We start from the raw sequence: 18359 nt of genomic DNA, 5'->3' as shown, positions 1-18359 counted from the left end.
GGGGCTCGATCCCAGGACCCTGAGATCATGACCTGAGCTGAAGGCAGAGGCTTTAACCTCCAAGGACTCCTGAGCCACCCAGGTGCCCCTATTTTTAAAGATACATTTGTGTTTTATGTAAGTTGCCAGTTTATACTCTGTTCACACTGGGTTGCTGTTGAGCCTTGTGGTGGTGCTGTGAAGAAACAGGACAGAGAAGGATTCTTGTACCCATTCCATAAGTGAGGAAACCAGATAAAACTTCTCGGACTATGTGTCTGGTTCCCGTTTCCTTTCCTGATGATTTTCACCTGGACTGTCCACAGCCTCTGGGGACCAGGGAACTTCCCAGACCCAATATCTGCAGATCTGCCTTCCACATCAGGGTCCCTGGGAAGATTCTGTGTGTGCCTAGTGAGGAAAACTTAGAAAGTCACTGCAACACCTACCTGGCTTGCCAGAAGTTCAGCCTACCTGGTCTGTCGGGGCAGGACCAAATGGTCTTGGCATCATTGCCTGATGGGCTGCTCCACCCACCCATGATTCTGGGTTCCAGAAACAGCTTCAAGGGAGACAATCAGCCAGGGTAGGGGAAGGACCGGGCCCCTTCTAACCCGACTCATGTCATCCCCAACTGGCTGTGTGCCCCGGGGCAAGTTACTCCCCCTCTCTGGGCCTTATTTTTATCACTTATAGAAGGGGTTCCAATGGGCTAACTGTGGAATCCCTTTAATGCCAACCTTCTGAGAGCCTCAGAAACTTCTACTGAAGTCAGAGACATGGGTGGCTCATTTGAGGAAAATTTACATCCAAGTAGTTTAAATCAAACATAATTTAAAAAAAAAAAAAGACATGACTAAGAGTTCCAGCAGGCAGAGTTTTTATGGTTGCTGCAGTTCTTCAAGCCACAGAAACAGAGCATTTGGCAACAAAACTGGGTCCTTATTTCTGCTGCAGGAGCTCCTTGCCAGGAAGGGGAGCTCAAGGCCCAAGCTGATGGTTTCAGGAGAAGGAGACCCCAAGTTAGGGTGGTTGTTGGGGGTTGCCTTCTGTGATGGAACTAGTCTCCTCTTTATTCTGAGTGGAGATTGTTTTGCTGTGATTCCAGTCTCCCGAGCATAGCCGAGAGAGCCCACGCCTAGGGTGGGAGGGGTGGAAGGGTTTGAAAGGGGTGGAGCTTGCAGGCCTCCTCCAAGGACTCCCCCTTGGTGGCCACCACCCTCGTCCCCGGTTGTGCAAGACTCTGAGGAAAGGCCTCAGCCCCCAAAGGTGGGCTGCCACGATACACGTCCCTGCTCCACCTGTCCCAGCCAGGTTCCCCACCCCCACCCCAACCAAGAGGACTCCCCCCTCCTCTAGCCTCTGCTTTGCACATCTGGAGGGGGCTGACAACCGAATCCACCTCACAGACCTTCCTGATGATTCAATGACTGGCAGCACCTGGAGCCCTTAGCCCGGTGCCTGGCACAGCCCTGGGTGAATGGAATCAGGATTGTTGTGATGATTTCAGCAATAAGTGGCCACTCTCTCCTCTGTCCTGCCCAAATAGCCAGAGACCCCAGAGGTGAAGGCCTTACAGGACAGGCTGGCGGCCACAAACCTGAAGATGAGTGACCTGCGCAACCAGATCCAGTCCGTGAAGCAGGAGCTCCGGATGGCCCAGAAGGTATTCCAGAGCCAGGGCTCAGGTGTTCTTGTGGGGCTGGGACTGGGAAGAGCATGGCCAGGACAATGGGTTCCATTCAGGAGCACCAAGTGCTGGGCCCTGAGAGTATCATGCTCTGGGCCAGGCTCCAGATCCAGTAACTTCCTTCTGTCAGCTCTTCCTACACACCATTGGTGAGTGGGGTTGCTGGCTGCCTGAGGGGCCCTTGTGGTGCCCTCCCCAGCCCGGACAGAGGAGGACAGTGCCCTCTACCCAGGGAGAGTCCTGCAGATTTCCCTTGAGCTACGTGCGCCCTAGTGGATCCTGGGTCTTTCCTTCATAAGCCACCTTGGACTTGGAAGCCTGCCCAGACTTGCCTCCTGCCCTCTGCTCTCTGTAATATTAGAAAATGAATAGGTTGTTTGTGTATTAAAGGCTCCTTTCAAAGGAAAATACTCAGACTTGGGACACAGTCCCAGCTGGTTCATTATTTATTTTTATTTACATAGTGAATTCTCTGGCATTTGTCTTCCCTGCTGGAACCACTCAGACTAGCCAAGATTTCCAAAACAGTGTTCTATTGTGGAAACAAGCGCCAGAGACTCGGGGCGCTAGATTGGTTCCTGTGACAGGCTTCAGGGGCCCAGGGCATGCACTGGAGGGTTTTGTTTCCACCTCAAAGCCTTGAGGTAGGGCCTGTGCCCCATTCTCCAATAGCCGCAATGTTGAAACTTTCTGGAATCAAACATCCCCAGTTGACATTTAGGGGTTCTCCTCGCTGCACTCAGGCATGGCCTCTAGTCAGAGGCTTTTCACAGAAGGCGAGGCACTGTGGTAGCATACTTCCTGCAGCCATCCAGAAGGATCTCAGTTCTAAGTGGCAGGTGAACAAATTGAGGAAGCAGATTTTGGTCAACTTTGTGGTTCACTCATCCCAGAATATGTCAAGACCAGAGGACCCCATCTGGGCACTGTTGGCATTTCCTTGCCTGCTAAAAGCATCACCAAGAAACGCAGGGGACAAGGGGATGGCTACATTCCCAGGGACCGCTGCTCCGAGAGCATGGTCAGTTGGCCTTTGAAGCAGGCGGCAGGGGTGCAGATGGGGGGCCGGGCCCTCTGGGAGCCCCACGCTCCCAGCGCTGCTTCTGAGGATGCACCACTTTTAGGGCTCTTGTGGGGGCCCTCTCTCTTGGCCTCAGTAAAGGCCCCGCCCTTTTCAGGTTTTGACCAGCGAGGTAGGCGAAGATGTGAATGTCCAGCAGCTCCTGTCCTCCCCGGGGACCTGGAGGGGCCGGGCTCAACAGATTCTCGTGCTGCAAAGCAAGGTGAGTGAACTTCTGCCAAAGGCCCTGAACAGAGGGCTTGAAATACCCCCAGAAAGGTCACATCACCCCACGTGAGAGACACAGAACCCTAAAAAGGCCCTTAGGCCCAGCAGAGCGTACTTGCAGGGCTGTTGTTGAATATTCTCCCCCCACCGGCATGATTTTAATTTGTTATTTGATGAACAAGCATTTATATAACACTTACCACGTGCCAGGCCCTGGCGCTTAACACATGCCAAAACCTTTGATTTATTTTACTCTAGGCATATTTTTTCCCCTAGTTCATGTAAATTCGCGTGACTGTTGTACTTGCTGGCTTTTTCCAGTTTTGTCCAGATGCTTGTAGACTTTTGAAAGTTGAGTTACCCAGTAAAGACTTAGCTTTGTCCCCCTCCTTACGTTCTAAATATTTTGGACCATCTTTAGAGGCTAAAAGCTGGCGCTCTGGAGCCAGGCTGCTTGGACTCAAATCCCAGCTCTCAACTCAGCAGCTGTACGACCTTGGGCAAGTTCCTTCACCTCTCTGGGCCTCAGTTTTCTTCCTATACCATGGATAACGATAGGGGCTCTCCCACAGGGTTGATGGGAGGACTGAATGAGTCAATGTGCATAAAATGGCCAACACAGTGCCTGGTGCAGAGTGAACACTGTACAAAGGTTGAATTTGGTTATCTTCTTCTTTCCCCTTCAAGCCAAGAAGCCAAGAGTAGGAATGAAACTTCCCCTATTGGCCAAGCATATGGCCCTCAGCCCCAGGGACTTCAAGTTCACAGTTCCTGGGTCGCTTGGATCCTTGGGGCCTCCTGTGGGATCCTTGAAGCCAAAACGAAGAGGGGATGGCATCCAGAACACTGTGATGGTGTTGGGGTTCAAGAGACCCCAGTTTGAGTCTGGCCTCAGTCACTGGTCTACAGTTTCAGTGACCTTAGACAAGTCACTTTGACCCTCTGCACCTCAGTCTCCTCACCTGCAAATGGAGAGTGTTGTGGGTTAAATGAAATAACATCTGTAAAGTACCAGCACAGTGCCCAGTCATAATAAGCACTGACACATTAGTTGTTAGTTGTTATTGTTAAGCTGTGTAAATAAACGATTGACAGTTTCATACTTTGTTCTCGAATGCTTAAATGGAATTACCACACAGTGCCACACGAGGGCGCTGATACATGCTTTCAAAACAATGGCACTGCCCTTTACTGGGGATCCTAGGGAATTTGGGCCCTGCACATATTTGCCCAACGTATTCCATCATTTATGTTGTATCAACATGGAAACCAGGATTAGAAGGGCCCTAGGAGTTATTCAATTCTACCGCAGTGCAATAAAGCCATCGTTCTGTGGTGTGATATCTACCTGCTACTTGCTGAGAGCCTGTGAGTGCCGGACAGTGCTGAGGGCTTCACCTGGGCCATCTTGGAGTTTCTTAAAATTACCTAGCCCTAAAAAGTGCCCATAGGACTTGTTTAAAATGCAGATTCCCCATCCTTCCCCTGGAGCTCTGACTTGTTGGTCTGGAGTGGGCCCCAAGATTTGTCATCCCAAGAAGCATCTTGGGGGTTCCCAGACTCAAGACAAGTTCAGGATACTGAATCCTTACAACATTATGTGGGGGGAACCCATTTCACAGATGAGGGGGCCTGAGATTCAGAGAGGTAAAGTAAGCTGTGGGCAGTCACACAGCTAGTGAGGCTTTGAACTGGTCTCCCAGCTTTTAAACCCCGCCCTCCCTCTGAAGCGTCTCTTGCAAGAGGCCAGGACGCCACATCTCCCAGGGAGCGCACCTGGTCTTGGGCCAGAGAGTCCATCCTTGTACTGAGGTCCTCCATCCTATTCCTCCCAGGTTCCTGGAGTCACATCTGCTTCTTGGTCTCACAGAACCCCTAAGCAAGGGGGTGATTTTTCTCATTCTCAAGCTAGACCTCCTTCCTGTCCTCCTCTGCTTGGCTCAAGATGCCACCTCAGACCTCCCACCCCCACCTAGTCCCCTAGGATCCCCAGTAAAGGGGATCCCGTGTGAGGGAATCCTGCATCCACCTTGAATAGCAGTGTCCTCTGTCTAGTGGGGCTTCGTCGCACACCTCAGGGCAGCCCCAGAGTGGCTGAGTCTGTGAGGGCAGACCCCCCATGCGATGACGAGTTTTACCCCCCCACCCCAGGTTCGTGAGCTGGAGAAGCAGTTGGGACAGACCCGGAGCCAGTCTGCAGGAACACCCTGTGATGAGCTGCCTGTCTATCCAGACCCAAGGAAACTGTCAGCACAGGAGAAAAACCTGCTGAGGATCCGCAGCCTGGAAAGGGAAAAACAGGAGGGCTGGGAGGTAATGCAAGTCCAGGGAAGAGGTCAGTGGGGCCCATGGAACTGGGAGATCGTGACCACCTCTGCAGGGCCCTGAGGCCCATGTGGTCACGAGCTCTGAGCCACTCCTTAGAGGCAAGAGACACCTGGGGCTTGGGGGTCCCCCCAGTGCCTCTTCCTCATGTCCTGTCTGTCAATCCAGCTGGAACTGCCTGACTGGGTCATCAGCCCATTTCCTGAGCTTCGGGTGTTCTGGAGATGCTAGACCTGAAATTCTTACCATAGAAGGAGCAGAGATGGTCAGGGCCCAGAGTGATGATGGCTCAGGGACAGGGTTAGGTGGGGCTGAGGGGAGAAGAGCTCCAGACTGCTGAAAGCTGGGGGCCACATCTCCCTGACTATGCCAGGAGTGGCAGGAGCCCGACTCTACCAGGCTTGTGCGACAAACAGAATTGATTGGCTTGTGTAGATGAGTGGTGTAGAGGTGGCCTAGCTTCAGACACAGATGGTTCCAGGGATCTGGGGATGCGGTCTTGCTGCCGCTTCTTCTGGACCAGCTTCACTCTCTCCCATGGGGACGTCCGGTAGTCCCAGCCTCTCTCTTCCAGCCTGGCCCCCACAAACCAAAGGCTTCTTTTTCCCAGTGGTTCCAACCCAGTCCCAGAGTGAAGTGTCCCCTAGCTAGCTTAGGCCATGAGCCCATCCCTGAGCTGGTCATTGCCACTGAGGGTCCAGGCTGCTCTGACCAGCCGGGCTTCGGATCCCTACTCCAGGTCTGGGAGCTGAGTCAGCCTCTCAGAAGTGGGGAGCAGGGCTTTCAAAGAAAGTAGAGGAAAAAGTGGGACGGGATGCTGGCAGGTAGTGGGCTTCCTAATAGTGAGGCCTTACCTTTCTATCAGGGGACTTCCATTTGTGAGTGCAAATCCAGGACTAAACCCTGTGTTAGGAACACTGTGACCATGTACACATTGTGATCTGTAGTACACCCCCAGGATCCTAGATCATCAGGTGTCAGGAGGGAACAGTGGGCCTGGAGAGGCTGGTCAGGCCAGGTCCTCCTCAACCTTGTATGCCAGCCAGAGGTTTGGACTCTTATTTGAAAGAAGTGGAGAACCACCAAAGTGTTTTAAGTTGTGGAGGGACATGGACAGCTGTGCATGTTGGAAAGGTCGCATGGTTAGGTGGGGGCAGGGACACCTAGGTCGGAGGACACATAGAAGGCAGAGGCAATAATCCACTTGAGACATGACCGAGGACCTGAGCCAAGGCAGTAGGACTATAACCAAAGGCCAGACACCTGCCACATTTGACGGTCGACTTTACAGGGCTCAGTGACGGGATAGAAAGGGGAGAAGCAGAAGGATTGTGCAGGACTTCCAGTGAGTCTAACAGGTGGGTAGGGGAGACAGAGAGGGAACTCAAGGGAGATGGGAAATTTGAAATGTTGGGTTTGAAAATGTTGGGTTTGAGGTGCCCCTAGCTTAGAGTTACACATTCACAGACACTTCCACAAGGATCTGAAAACACTTTTCCAATGATAATTAACCCTCAAGACCAAAGCAGATTACATCACCTCTTGCCCAAAACCCTCCTCAGGGTCTCAGTCTGGGCTCCTGATGGTTTACCTAATCTAGTCTCTGCCCTGTCTGACCTTGCCCCTGACCTGTTCCCTCTGTCACTGTGCTCTAGCCACACATGTTCTACCCCAGGGCCTTTGCTCATCCTGTCACCTCCTTTAGTCTCTTCTCAGATGTCAACTTTCAGAAAGGACTTCCCTGACCATGCCATTGTCCTTCCCCACCCCATTCCCTTCTGCAGTTTTCCATAAGCTGAGCAACAGGTAAATAATGATAACAGGTAAAACGTTTAATATCTGTCTCCCCAGCTAGGGTGTTAGATCCTTGGGGACATACTGTTTTGTTCTCTGCTGTTTTCCCAGCACCTGTAACAGTTTAAAGCACATGGTAGCCCCTCAGCTGAGGCCTTATTTGAGAAGAAAGGAAGGAGAGAAGAAAGGAAGGAAGGGAAGGGAAGGAAAAGGAGAAAGAAGGGAGGGAGGAAGAAGGGAAGGAGGGAGGAAGGGAGACTCTGAAGGCATGCCAGCACTTGAGTTGCCCGTTAGTAGTTGACCAGAGCACGGCACAGTCTGGGCTGACGTGCTGGACAGGTATGGAGGAAATGAGGCAACACAGCAGGGTGGCCCCTCCCTCTCTTTCTTGCTCTTGGTGGGGTGAGTCACTTCTGTTTGAAGCCTAGACTTAGCCTACAGTTGGCAAGTGGGGCTCCTCTCACGTCTAACCCTGACAGAGCAAGGGCAGCTGCCTTGATGCCTGTGTTCTTGGGCTGACAGAGGAGTGCTGTCATCTATTAGTGATGTCTGTCACGTACAGGGCAAGATCCCACCTGACACCCTGGAGAGGTGGGGCCCAGGAGCTGGGGCCCCAGCTCTGCTGTCTTGCTCTCCAGACTTCAGAAGTTTCCTCCTGTCCCTGGGCCTCACCTATGAGCAGGAGCCTGGGATCCCTTCAGTGTCACTGCCCAGGACTCTCCTTCCTGATTACAGAAACTTGTGGCTGAGCGGAATGCTCTCCAGAAAGAGCTTGAAGAACTGAAGAAGAAGTTGGAGGGCGTCAGGTCCCGGAATAAGGTGCTATCCAGTGAAGTGAAGACCCTCAGGAGTCAGATGGGGACCCTGGTGGAGAAGGGCCGGCATGATGATGAGCTCATCGATGCCCTCTTGGTATGGCTCTGCAGCTCAGGCCTGACGAGAGCCAGTGCCCAGTGCCTCCAACACGGGGCCCCCAGCCCTCCCGGAAGCCCGTGACCCGGCCCCAGGCAGAGTGGGCCCTCACAGACCCCAGAGGCCGCCGCCAGCATCCTTCAGAAGCCCATGGCCTCACCTGGGTGCCGGCCCCAAAGCCATGCCCCAGGGACAGGAGCAGCTCCGAGGCTGCCCAAGCACACGTACACATCGTGTTGTGTGGTGTCGGTGCTGGCTGTAACGTGTGAGAGCCTGGCACAGCCACTGGACCTGTGGACCCCAAAAGGGAAGAAGTGGGTGTGGGGGGAGGAGACGGGAGTACACACTGGGTCATTCCATCAAGGAACGAAAGGGACAACTGAACGTTCAGAACAAATTCTTTTCCGTGTGACAGCACACAGTCCCTTCTGGGTACTTGGGGTACATGTGGTTCATAATGGTTAGTCACCAAGACAACCCTTAGGGTCATCTGTTCTAATCCCCTTTCACACCTGGGGAAACTAAGACTCCGATTAGTTGACTAAGTCGTCCAAGATTGTACAACTGAGTTCAAACCAGGTTGCTCTGACCATAAGGCCCACTGCTCTCCTGACCCCTAGCCTGGCCTTTTCTTTCTGGGAACTGTGCTGCCCCAGGGTTTTGGTCTCTGAATCCCAAATTGTGCCCCAGGCCCCCGGGGCGGCCATGCCTGGCTTGGCTGGGGGGCCTGGGTTGGTAGGTGGAGTACACCTCTGGGGATATCTCCCTGGGGGACACTAGGCCAGTGGCACCCCCTCTCTGAGCCTCAGCTCCCGGTTTTTAAATAAGCTGTGGAGCTGCATGTCCTCGGCGGTCGCTGTGTGCCATCATTCTGTGTTACTGCAGACGGCAGGATGAAGGCTGCAGACGAGCCCCAGCCAGGCCATCCACCAGCACTGTGCCCTTGGGCTCTCTGGGCCTCAGTTCCCTCCGTGTTCCCAGTCTCCTTCCTGTTGACTGTCAAGTGAAGCCTCCAGCCTGCTAGTGTCCTGGGGGCATCTGCAGGAGATGGGGGGCCTCAGTCAGGTGCTGAGGTATCCCTGGCCAGGGGTCCAGGTACTGCCTTCAAGGCCATCTCCCAGCAGAAGGATAGGGTGTCTTCTTCCCCAAATAGCTCCCCCACTGGCTGAGATGCTTTCTGTCGTCCCAAGAGTCCCTTTGATGTCCTTCTCGACCCCATCTCAGAGACGGAAGTTGAGGACAGGAAAATGGCATGGTCCCCACCTACCTGGTGGGTCCCCCAAGGGCAGGCGAGGAAAGTCCTCCTGCTTCTCAAAGGAACAGGTGGCATCCCACTGTTAGGGTCCTGCCGCAGCAGGAAGTGGGTGAGGGAAGACAGTCTTCCCTATCCTGCCTTGTCCAGGGGTCATGGCTGACCTTGTCTGTCGTCTGCCCTCCTGCCTGGCCCCGCAGGACCAGCTCAAGCAGCTCCAGGAGATTCTGGGTAGCCTGAGCCTGCAGGAGGAGAAGACCCGGGCGTCCCAGCGCCACCTGGACCAGCGGGTCAACAGTGAGGTTCAGCAGAGCAGCAGCCTCATCACCCAGCTACGGGCCATGGTGGCAGAGCGGGAGGCTAAGGTGCAGCAGCTGGAGGTGGAGATCGGCCAACTCAGTGTGCAGGTGAGTCGGGCGCTAGCCCGGCCTGACATTGTCTCCAAGTCCCAGAAAGTCCATCTACTGTCCAAAGAAATCTCAGCAGCTTCCTCTGCTCTCCACTTATCTTCCCTCAGGCCACACCATGTCCTCCCTAGCTCCGCTCTGGCCCTCAGCTTCCATTTGGCTTCCCATCCCTTCTCACATACCCTTCCTCTCTTTCCTAGTTGTCTCCTGCCTCTGCACAAAACCTGTCTGTGGCTCCCGGTTGCCCTTGGCTTCAATCCTTAGGGGTCCAGGCTCCCTTCTGCATCTTCCCATCTGTGGCCCTCGTCCTAACAATCCAAGATGGTGGCTGCAGTGCCAGGCTTCATGTTCAAATTCCAGGCAGCAGGAGGGTGGAAAGGAAGCAGTACTCCACCCAGCTTGCAGGGCCCCACATGATGAGCTCCTGCTGCCTTCCCTCCTGCATCCCCTCTTCACCCTCCCTTTCCTCCCACACTCTGGCCGCATGACCACCATTTAGCTCCTCACACAGCCCTGCTTTCTCCCCACTCCAGGCCTGTGCGCATGCCTGAAGCACATGCCTTCCCTTTCCTCCCCCACTGCTACTGTCTGGCCGGGGCCCTCAGTCTTTAGGAATTACCAAGTCATGAGTTCCTCCAGGGAGCCCTAGGGCCCCCAAGCTGTGCTCCATGCCCCTCTTGGGCACTCTCCTAACTCCTTGTGAGTCCCCAAGACAAACTGTTGTCACCCTGTGTCATCATTTTCCTGCCCCCCACTCCCAGGGGTGCATACCTCAGTGCCTCCTGGCTTGGCCCAGGACTGGGCAGCCAGTAGAGGCCTACAAATGCTATCCAGTGAGGGAGCTCCTGAAGGGTTGGACCTTGACAGATGCCTTACGGGCATAGCCCAGGCTGCCAGGAGTCAGGGCCCATGGGCTCTCTGCAGTTCCTTCTAGCGGTGGTGGTGGTGTTCAGAGGGGAGGGGACTTGGCAACCTTGACAGGCACACAAGTCTCCCAGTGACAGAGAAGCCTCACAGCCAGGCTGACTGGTATAGCCTAAGGCATGTCACAGAGCAGCCCTGCCCTTTATTTCCAGGGTTCCACGATCCCCTCAAAAGCATGGGAGCCCTGGAGCCCCTCAGCTCCAGCCGTGGGCCGGTGTTGGTTGGGGCTGGTGGTTTGTCTCCCTCAAGCCGTCCATCCCCTAGGACCCCGGTGGCTGGGTGGAAAATGCTGAAGTCCCCGAGGCTGAGGGGAGCCCAGGGTTATGTCAAAGGCCTGGGGACAGGGTGTGTGTGACAGTGAGTGGGGGGCACTGCCTCGCCATCCTTGCCCTGCTTGCTTCCCACTGGGAAGTGAAATCTGAAGGAACACACAGGAACATTCCAGTAGTTTCACCTCACCACTGTCCTGCCTCCGGACACACAAAAGGGAAGCACTTCTTACCTCAGAGATCATCAGCCAGCTGGGGGCCAAGCATGACCCAGCAGACAGCTAATGGGTGCGTCTCAGGGGAGCTGGGGGTAGGGGACATGCCGGGTGGGCTGGCTCTCACACCAACTGTCCACCCCTGCTGGGGGTCCTCAAGGGACTCCTTCTTCAATCCGGCCTCACCAGCTATCCGGAAGAAGGAGGTGGGGGGAGGAGGAAGGGGGGCCTGGTGAGCCCAGCCTCCACCCAAGACTGTGGCCCTTGCTGAGGCCCTGCCAACCTCTCTGGTTCTGGCTGTCTGCCAAGTCCAAGTGTCTCCAGCTGACAAAGGCAGCTGGGCTCAAGTCACACCTGGCATTCACCCTGTGTGGGTGAGGCTGCCCTCGAGAGGTGGGCCCACTCAAAGACATCAGTCTCTGATCTGGCCCGAATCAAAGGCCGTGCACTTCCCTTTGGGACCTGAATGTAGAACAGCTTCCCGGCTCAGTGGCCCCCTGGCGCCATGTAGCTCCCTTTCTGAAGAGAGTCATTATTAGACGCCATTATCATGCAAGGAGCGCCTTCACTGCCTTCACCAAACAGGCCTGGCTTTCCACTCCTGAAAAGAAGCCTCTTTCATATCCCCTCAAAGCTCCTAGCTCTAGCCAAGGCCCCCCTCCTGCCTTCTCCAGGCCTCTGAGCCAAAGCGCTGAGAATCGACCCCACATCTGTTCCCTGCAGTATCTTCAGAATAAAGGAGTGGGCAAGGGGTCTGGTGGGACCGAGGTCAACACTGCCTACACCAAGTTCCTGGAGGACCCGGGCCAGACCAAGTCCCCGGCCTCAGCAGGCGATCACGTTGGCAGGCTTGGATCTTCTCGGTAAGAAAGAAAAAAAATGGGATAGAAGGGTTGGAAAATGAATATTAATTATTCAGAAGAAAGCCTGCCTCCTCTGGGAAGCCACAAGTGCAATTTTAAGATGACTGTGGCATTGTCCTTGCAATATGAGGGCCTCTCGTATTCCATTAGCCTGCATCTGCTTGGGGGAGCCAGTTAGGCCCAGATATTATTACTAGTGGCAGTAATAATTACTGGTGGCAGCTGCCTGTGATATCGTCTCTGAGCTGGCCTTGAAACGCCCCTGTTTCTAAGACTCCCCAAAAGACCTGTGTTGGATTGCTCAAGGCTCTGATGTCTCCCGGTTCTGTCTCGTTTTGAGCCAGCAAGAGTCCTGGAAAGAAGGGCAGTCCAGGTTGCTGCCAGGGCCGGCACTGGCCACCTCCTTGGGCTCCCCGGATCCCTGCTGGCCCCTGCTCTCCCCCCAGGTGAGGCCCAGCCTGCCTTCCTGGGTTGATGAGCCCCTTCTACCTTCACACAGCTCCGTGACCAGCCTGGGCCACACGCTGGTGGAATCTGCTCTCACGTGGCCTTCTCTGTCCAGTCCTCATGGGGCCTCACCCAGGTATGAACCCAGGACCTCGGGGCCCCCATGGTCCCTCCCACCCTTGATCACTCAGCCAGTACTGCCATCCCACTGAAAGGAGGGGAAACCGAGGCCAGGCCATGTCCAGGGACTCCTCCAAGTTTGCATAAGGACGTGGAGGTCAGGGAGACCCAATGCCTTGTTGGCGGTGATAGAGCAAGAAGCTACTGGACCAGAGTCATGGCCTCTGGCTTGCAGTCTAATGTCCCTTCCTGCTACCATAGAGTTAACACAAGGAACCTTCCAGGGCCTGGAGCCCAGCTCCCTTTCTTGTCTTCTCTTCCCCACAAGAATCAGTCTCTAAGGAAAGAATTTCATGTCATATGGGTTCCCAATTTAAGTCACTGATATCCCCTCAGCTCTCTGGCCCCCTCTTTGTTGTTAGAATCAAGCCTAAGGCTTCAATGGGCTTTTTGTTCTTCCTGCCAGCTCACAGACAAATGGTGGCTTTGTCCTGCCTCTGAGCCCTGTCCTGAGCCCTGCCCCCTGTCCACTGGAGCCATGCTCCTGCTGTCAGCCCCCATCCCCACCCCTTAGGCAGGTCAGCTCAGGCTCTGGGCCAGGCCTCTGTGAGGCCTGAGTCCATGTTTGACTTGCTGTATGGCTCCAGGCAGTGATCATCTCTGAGATGTTACTTCCCAAGAAGGGCCTGAGACACTTTTGGCAGCACGGGGACCGTGGGCCAAGACCGACCCTATGGCTGCCCCACCCCATCAGCCTGGGGTCACCAGGGCATTTGGGTGAGAGTGGGCTGCTCTGAGCCACAAGGATTCATGCCACACTTCCCAAAGTGGGAGGCCTCCTGGTGCCCCATGGAGAATGGACAGGATCTGTCTCCCTGAGGTTTTAGTCACAGTAGTGGGAGCAGGAAGAAGGACAAGATGGTCCTCAAGACCCCTTCCAAGCCTGTGTGGCTGTGACCTTTGCCCTCCACAGGGAAGCAGGAGCAGATGTGCTCCTCGGCTGTCCAGACTGCTAGTTCCCAAACTTCCATGTTGTACACTACACAGATGCTTGCTGAACCCAACCATGTGCCGGCCCTATCTCCTTGGAGCATACCATCCTCTTCCATCAGTGACAGGACAGGCAGGAGTGACCCCAGAGAGAATGTCTCTGTTGACTGTGATGGGGTGTCTGGGAAGAGAGCCCCTTTCTTCTATGCCCCCCTTCCCCTCTCCCCCCATGAGAAAATCCTGGCGGTGAGATGACCAGAGATTTTCTGAAGGTCAGCATGCACACAGACCCACCAGCTATCTGCTGGGTTACATGTGGGCTCTGACTCGGCAGGTCTAGACCCCAGCTGCTGACTCAGAGACCATAGTTGGAGCTGTGAGGCCTTAAAGTGTATTTAGGAGTCAGAACACGGAAGGGTCTGCAGTGCCAACCCCTCAGTGTTCAAAAGGAGGACCCAGGGCCAGAGAGGGAAAGAGACCCCTGTCCAAGACCCCAGACCAAGTTAACCTCTGGTCTCGCACGCTCCAGCCCAGCTCTCCCTCTGTCCTGTGATCCTAGAGGAGCAAACCAGGGCCACCAGGGTCTCAGGGGGAAAGGTGAGAGCAAGGCAGAGAGCAGCTTGGGACTTACATTTGCCCTCTGGGGTGGGGGTGGGTGGGAGGCAGGGCTCCCCTTCTGTCTGGGCTCCAACCTGTGGGTAAGGGTCCAGTAGGCAGGCCCATTGATAAGGAAGGAAGCGGTGACAAGCTAGATCAGCACTGAAGAAAACTGACCAAGTCACCAAGCCAAGTGTCCATGAAAGTGGGCTGGGCATGGGGCCAAGTCAGGGGCTACAGGAGAGCAGGGAAGGTTGACAGGGAGACAGAGGTTGGGCTCACCTGGCAATGGGCAGGGCAGCCAGGCCCCTGGCCACACAGATACCCAGGCCACCCTAGGCCCTCAAGGGCCAAATTCTATAGCAGCCAGCCCAATTCCAGGCCCCATACAGGGACTGGACAGACAGAGGTACTGATGCAGCTCTAGCCCCGGTGGGGTCAGCTGTGCAACCAGCTGAGTGAGATCTGGAGACTTCAGCAGGCACAGGAATGATGGGCTGAGAAGAAGCCAGAGGAGGAGGACCGGCAAGCCCAGGAAGGACCGGACTGGCTTCCTTCTCTGTGGTGGTCTCTGAGGATCCCTGAATGTTCTTCCAATCCCTCCCACCATCATGGGGAAGTGTACATCTTCAGATAACCCCTCAGATGACTTTTGACCTCTGACCTCTGCCCCACCCTGGTCCGCAGGTTCTCAGACTCCCCGGAACAAAAAGGCTGGCAGGCACAGGTGACAGAGTTCAAGGCCCTCTGGCAGGCTGCTCAAGTGGAGCGCGACCGGCTCACCGAGTTTGTCAGTGTCCTGCAGAAACGGTAACCCGTGGCGCCCGGGCACCAGCTACTGTGGGCCCGTGTGGGCTTGGACCGGGACCTGGTCTCATCTGTGACTGGGTCCACCTTCCTGGAGAGTTCAGCTTCCACGGTGTGGGTCTAAAGTATTCCCATTCGCTACTTGTCTGCCTACCTAGGTTTCCCACAACCTTGGGGCCCTGTGGTCACAAGTGGGGTTTTCCCTGTCCTACGTGTATTCAGTGGGACTGTCGCGTGCATGAGGACGTGAGGTGGGAGTCTCAGCGGAGAGGCTCTCTGGAGCAGTTCTATCAGTCACATCAGTCCACAAATAATCAAAATCTCTGATGAACAAGACACCTTCCTCAGGGCACTGGGGGAGTTGGTGGGAAGACAAAGGCTTGACGCACATCCGAATTATAAAGAGCGAGAGTTGCTCATAGATGGCTGCTGAGACTTCTCTGGGGAGAGGAAGGGAAGCGCGTGGCCCCAGGCAGTGGACCAGGAGGCATAGTTTTCTCCAAGGGGCTGTTGACAGACTTCCATTCAGATAAATCATTGCTCCTTGTTCAAGTGACCCTTTTGGCGAGAATTGCAGGTACTCAGGCCAACGCATGGCCCAACTGTGTGACCTCCACACTGAAAAATATAGAGGACACCACTGAGTTCCTGCCCTACCAGGGCATGTGGCCAGGGCTCTGTGGTGACAGACAGTAGAAACCAATCCTGGCTACGTTAAGGGAAAGGCAGATTTTGGAAGGTACTAGCAGGCTTCAAGGGGTGGGACAGGAGAGGAGCCCAAGGAAGTCTGGGAATCTTGGAAGCTGGATGCGGTGGTAGGAACCCACACTGGCCCAATGGCTTCCAGTTCCTGTGCCAGTGGATTCTGGGAGAGAAGGTCTAGCTGGCCTAGGTCGCTCACAGGTCCTTCCCTGAATGTAGGCCAAGCACCTTGATTGGAAGTACCTACAGGTGCTCACAGAGTGGAGGAAGGATGGCTTGCCAAAGGGAAAATCAGACTGCCGTTAGCAAAGAAGGAGTGAGGGCTGCTGGGAAGTGGTCAATGGATGGTACCTAAGCAGTGAGAAGGGACCAGCTTTAATGGTTTCTTGTGTGTGTGTGTGTGTGTGTGTGTGTGTGTGTTTAACCCATGAAGATACGAATTGCAGACATATTCAGGGATAAGAGAAAGGTAACATTAATTCTCTTTCTGTAACTGAAATGTAGTGGCTGGTATAAGCCTCCAGCCTACCAAGTGGAAGAAACATTCTCCCATTTCCCTCGAGTGGGGCCAGAGTTTTGGGGGGTTTCGTGAACCGAGGTGACTTCGTTATGTACTGTTGTGTAACAAACCACTCCATACCTCGTGGCTTCAAACACGATGGTATATTCCTTCTCGTGGCTCCGTGAGTTAGCTAGGGGATTCTAGTCCACATGACGCCCGCATGACTCACATGGCCCGGTTCCACAGGAAACTCCATGGAGGTTCCTCGCTTCTCCTTTACTGGCCTCTTTCTCCACGTGCTATTCCCTCTCCCAGGGCCTCCCCATGCAGAGCTGGGATTCGTGGGAGGCAAGCAAGGCACTCAGGGCACAGAATTTAAGGAGGCACTCACTAGGGTCATGCATGTGTGATTTTCTCTTAGCTTGATCATTTTGGGTTCACTCTGCTGCTCTGTGTCATTTTAGGGTGCGGGGGACCTAGCTCTCGGAGGCTGTCCCAGGCCCATGAGCCAAGACACATGGCCTTTCCCACTCAGGGGCATTGCTGTCTCCTGGCGCTCTAACAAGAAAGCATTCAGATGCCCCCAAACCTGTTTGGATTTCTCACTCTGAAGTATAGGACCTGCCCTTCTCAGAGACCCCCAGTTTTTCTACTCCCTTCTTTTTCTGGGGAGTCTGTATGGTCTTACATCAGGGAGGCAGAGTTTCACCTTTCATACTCTGTCCTACCACTGCCAGCAGCCCCAGGCCCCCTGCAAGTGCCCAGTCTTGTGTCCTCATCCCAGTGAGACTGCTGTGCTCTGCTTGGGGGTCCCCTTTCCCCCTCTCTTTGTGCAGTCAGACTAAAAATGACAATAGAGCTCATCCTTGTTTCCCTTCTCTCAAGTCCTGTGCCCAGGGTTCATGGCCTCTCGTCCTGCTGTCCAGTGTCTGAGAACAACTTATTTCTGATATTTTATCCACTTTTCTAGTTGTTTACAACAGGAGGGGCTAGTCTGCTTAGTCTACCATGACAGATGTCACTAAACATGTCTCTTTTTGAAAAGCATATAATTGGCTTTGTTTTTAGTTTGTTTTTTTTAAAAATATTTCATTTATTTATTTGAGAGAGAGAGAGAAGTTGTGTGTGAGAGAAGGGGGAAGGGCAGAGGGAGAAGGAGAGAAAGAATCCCAAACAGACTCCCCGATGAGCATGGAGCCCCACCTGGGGCTGATGTGGGGCTCAATCCATAACCCTGAGGTCATGACCTGAGCTCAAACCAAGTTGGACACTTAACTGAACAAGTCATCCAGGCACACCTTGGCTTTGTTTTGAAATTCAACCTGAGGGTGCCTGGGTGGCTCAGTGGGTTAAGCCGCTGCCTTCGGCTCAGGTCATGATCTCAGGGTCCTGGGATCGAGCCCCGCATCGGGCTCTCTGCTCAGCAGGGAGCCTGCTTCCTCCTCTCTCTCTCTGCCTGCCTCTCTGCCTATTTGTGATCTCTCTCTGTCAAATTAATAAATAAAATCTTTAAAAAAAAAAAAAGAAATTCAACCTGAGACTTGGTGCTTGATGAGAGTTTAATCCATTTTCATTTTTGTAGTATTTGGAAATAGTTTGATCATCTCAATTAATATTTTCTATTTGCCGTGATTTCTCTGCTCCTTTTTCTCTGTTCTCCTTTCTTTTGGATAGGTAGGGTTTTATTTCCCTCTCTTTCATACAAGTTTGTAAGTCATACTTTCTATCTCTATTCTTTTAGTGGTTACCTATAACTTTTAACATAGAATTTAGCAAGTCTAAAGTCAGTAGATTTCTTTATTATCCCTTTGAGCAATAGGATAACCATAGAGGTTTTTGTTTTGTTTTAGTAATCTCTACCCCCAACATGGGGTTTGAACTCACATCCCCAACATCAAGAGTCCCATGGTTTTCTGACTGAGCCACCCAGGTACCCTGAGAAGTTTACAGTGTTTAACCCTGACTCCCCTACTTGTCTTTCACGTTACTGGTTTCTAAATTTCTCTAATACTGCATTCTTCTTTCTAAACCTTCTGACATTAACCCAAGTTAATCTTTTAAAAAATTAGCCAGGGGCGCCTGGGTGGCTCAGTGGGTTAAGCCTCTGCCTTCGGCTCAAGTCAGGGTCTCAGGGTCCTGAGATCGAGCCCCACATCTGGGTCTCTGCTCAGTGGGGAACCTTCTCCCCACCCTCCTTCCCCACCTGACTCTCTGCCTACTTGTGATCTCTGTCTGTCAAATAAATAAATAAAATCTTTTTAAAAAATTAGCCAGCG

At 53.8% G+C, this 18359-nt stretch overlaps 1 protein-coding gene across 1 annotated transcript in view; it reads left to right on the top strand.

The window, feature by feature from the left end:
* CCDC13 (coiled-coil domain containing 13) overlaps positions 1–18359 on the top strand; it is a 52072-nt gene that overhangs the window by 23601 nt on the left and 10112 nt on the right. Inside the window, 8 exon segments of the mRNA XM_044254837.1 lie at positions 1529–1645; positions 2848–2952; positions 5109–5270; positions 7812–7988; positions 9441–9647; positions 11779–11918; positions 12418–12501; positions 14760–14882. Of these exon segments, the coding sequence (XP_044110772.1) occupies positions 1529–1645; positions 2848–2952; positions 5109–5270; positions 7812–7988; positions 9441–9647; positions 11779–11918; positions 12418–12501; positions 14760–14882 (1115 nt within the window).

Source organism: Neovison vison, chromosome 6 (genome assembly GCF_020171115.1).
Source record: "Neovison vison isolate M4711 chromosome 6, ASM_NN_V1, whole genome shotgun sequence".
Classification (NCBI taxonomy): domain Eukaryota; kingdom Metazoa; phylum Chordata; class Mammalia; order Carnivora; family Mustelidae; genus Neogale; species Neogale vison.
The sequence above is the reverse complement of the archived record's forward strand: the minus strand, read 5'-3'. Positions and strand labels throughout refer to the sequence as shown.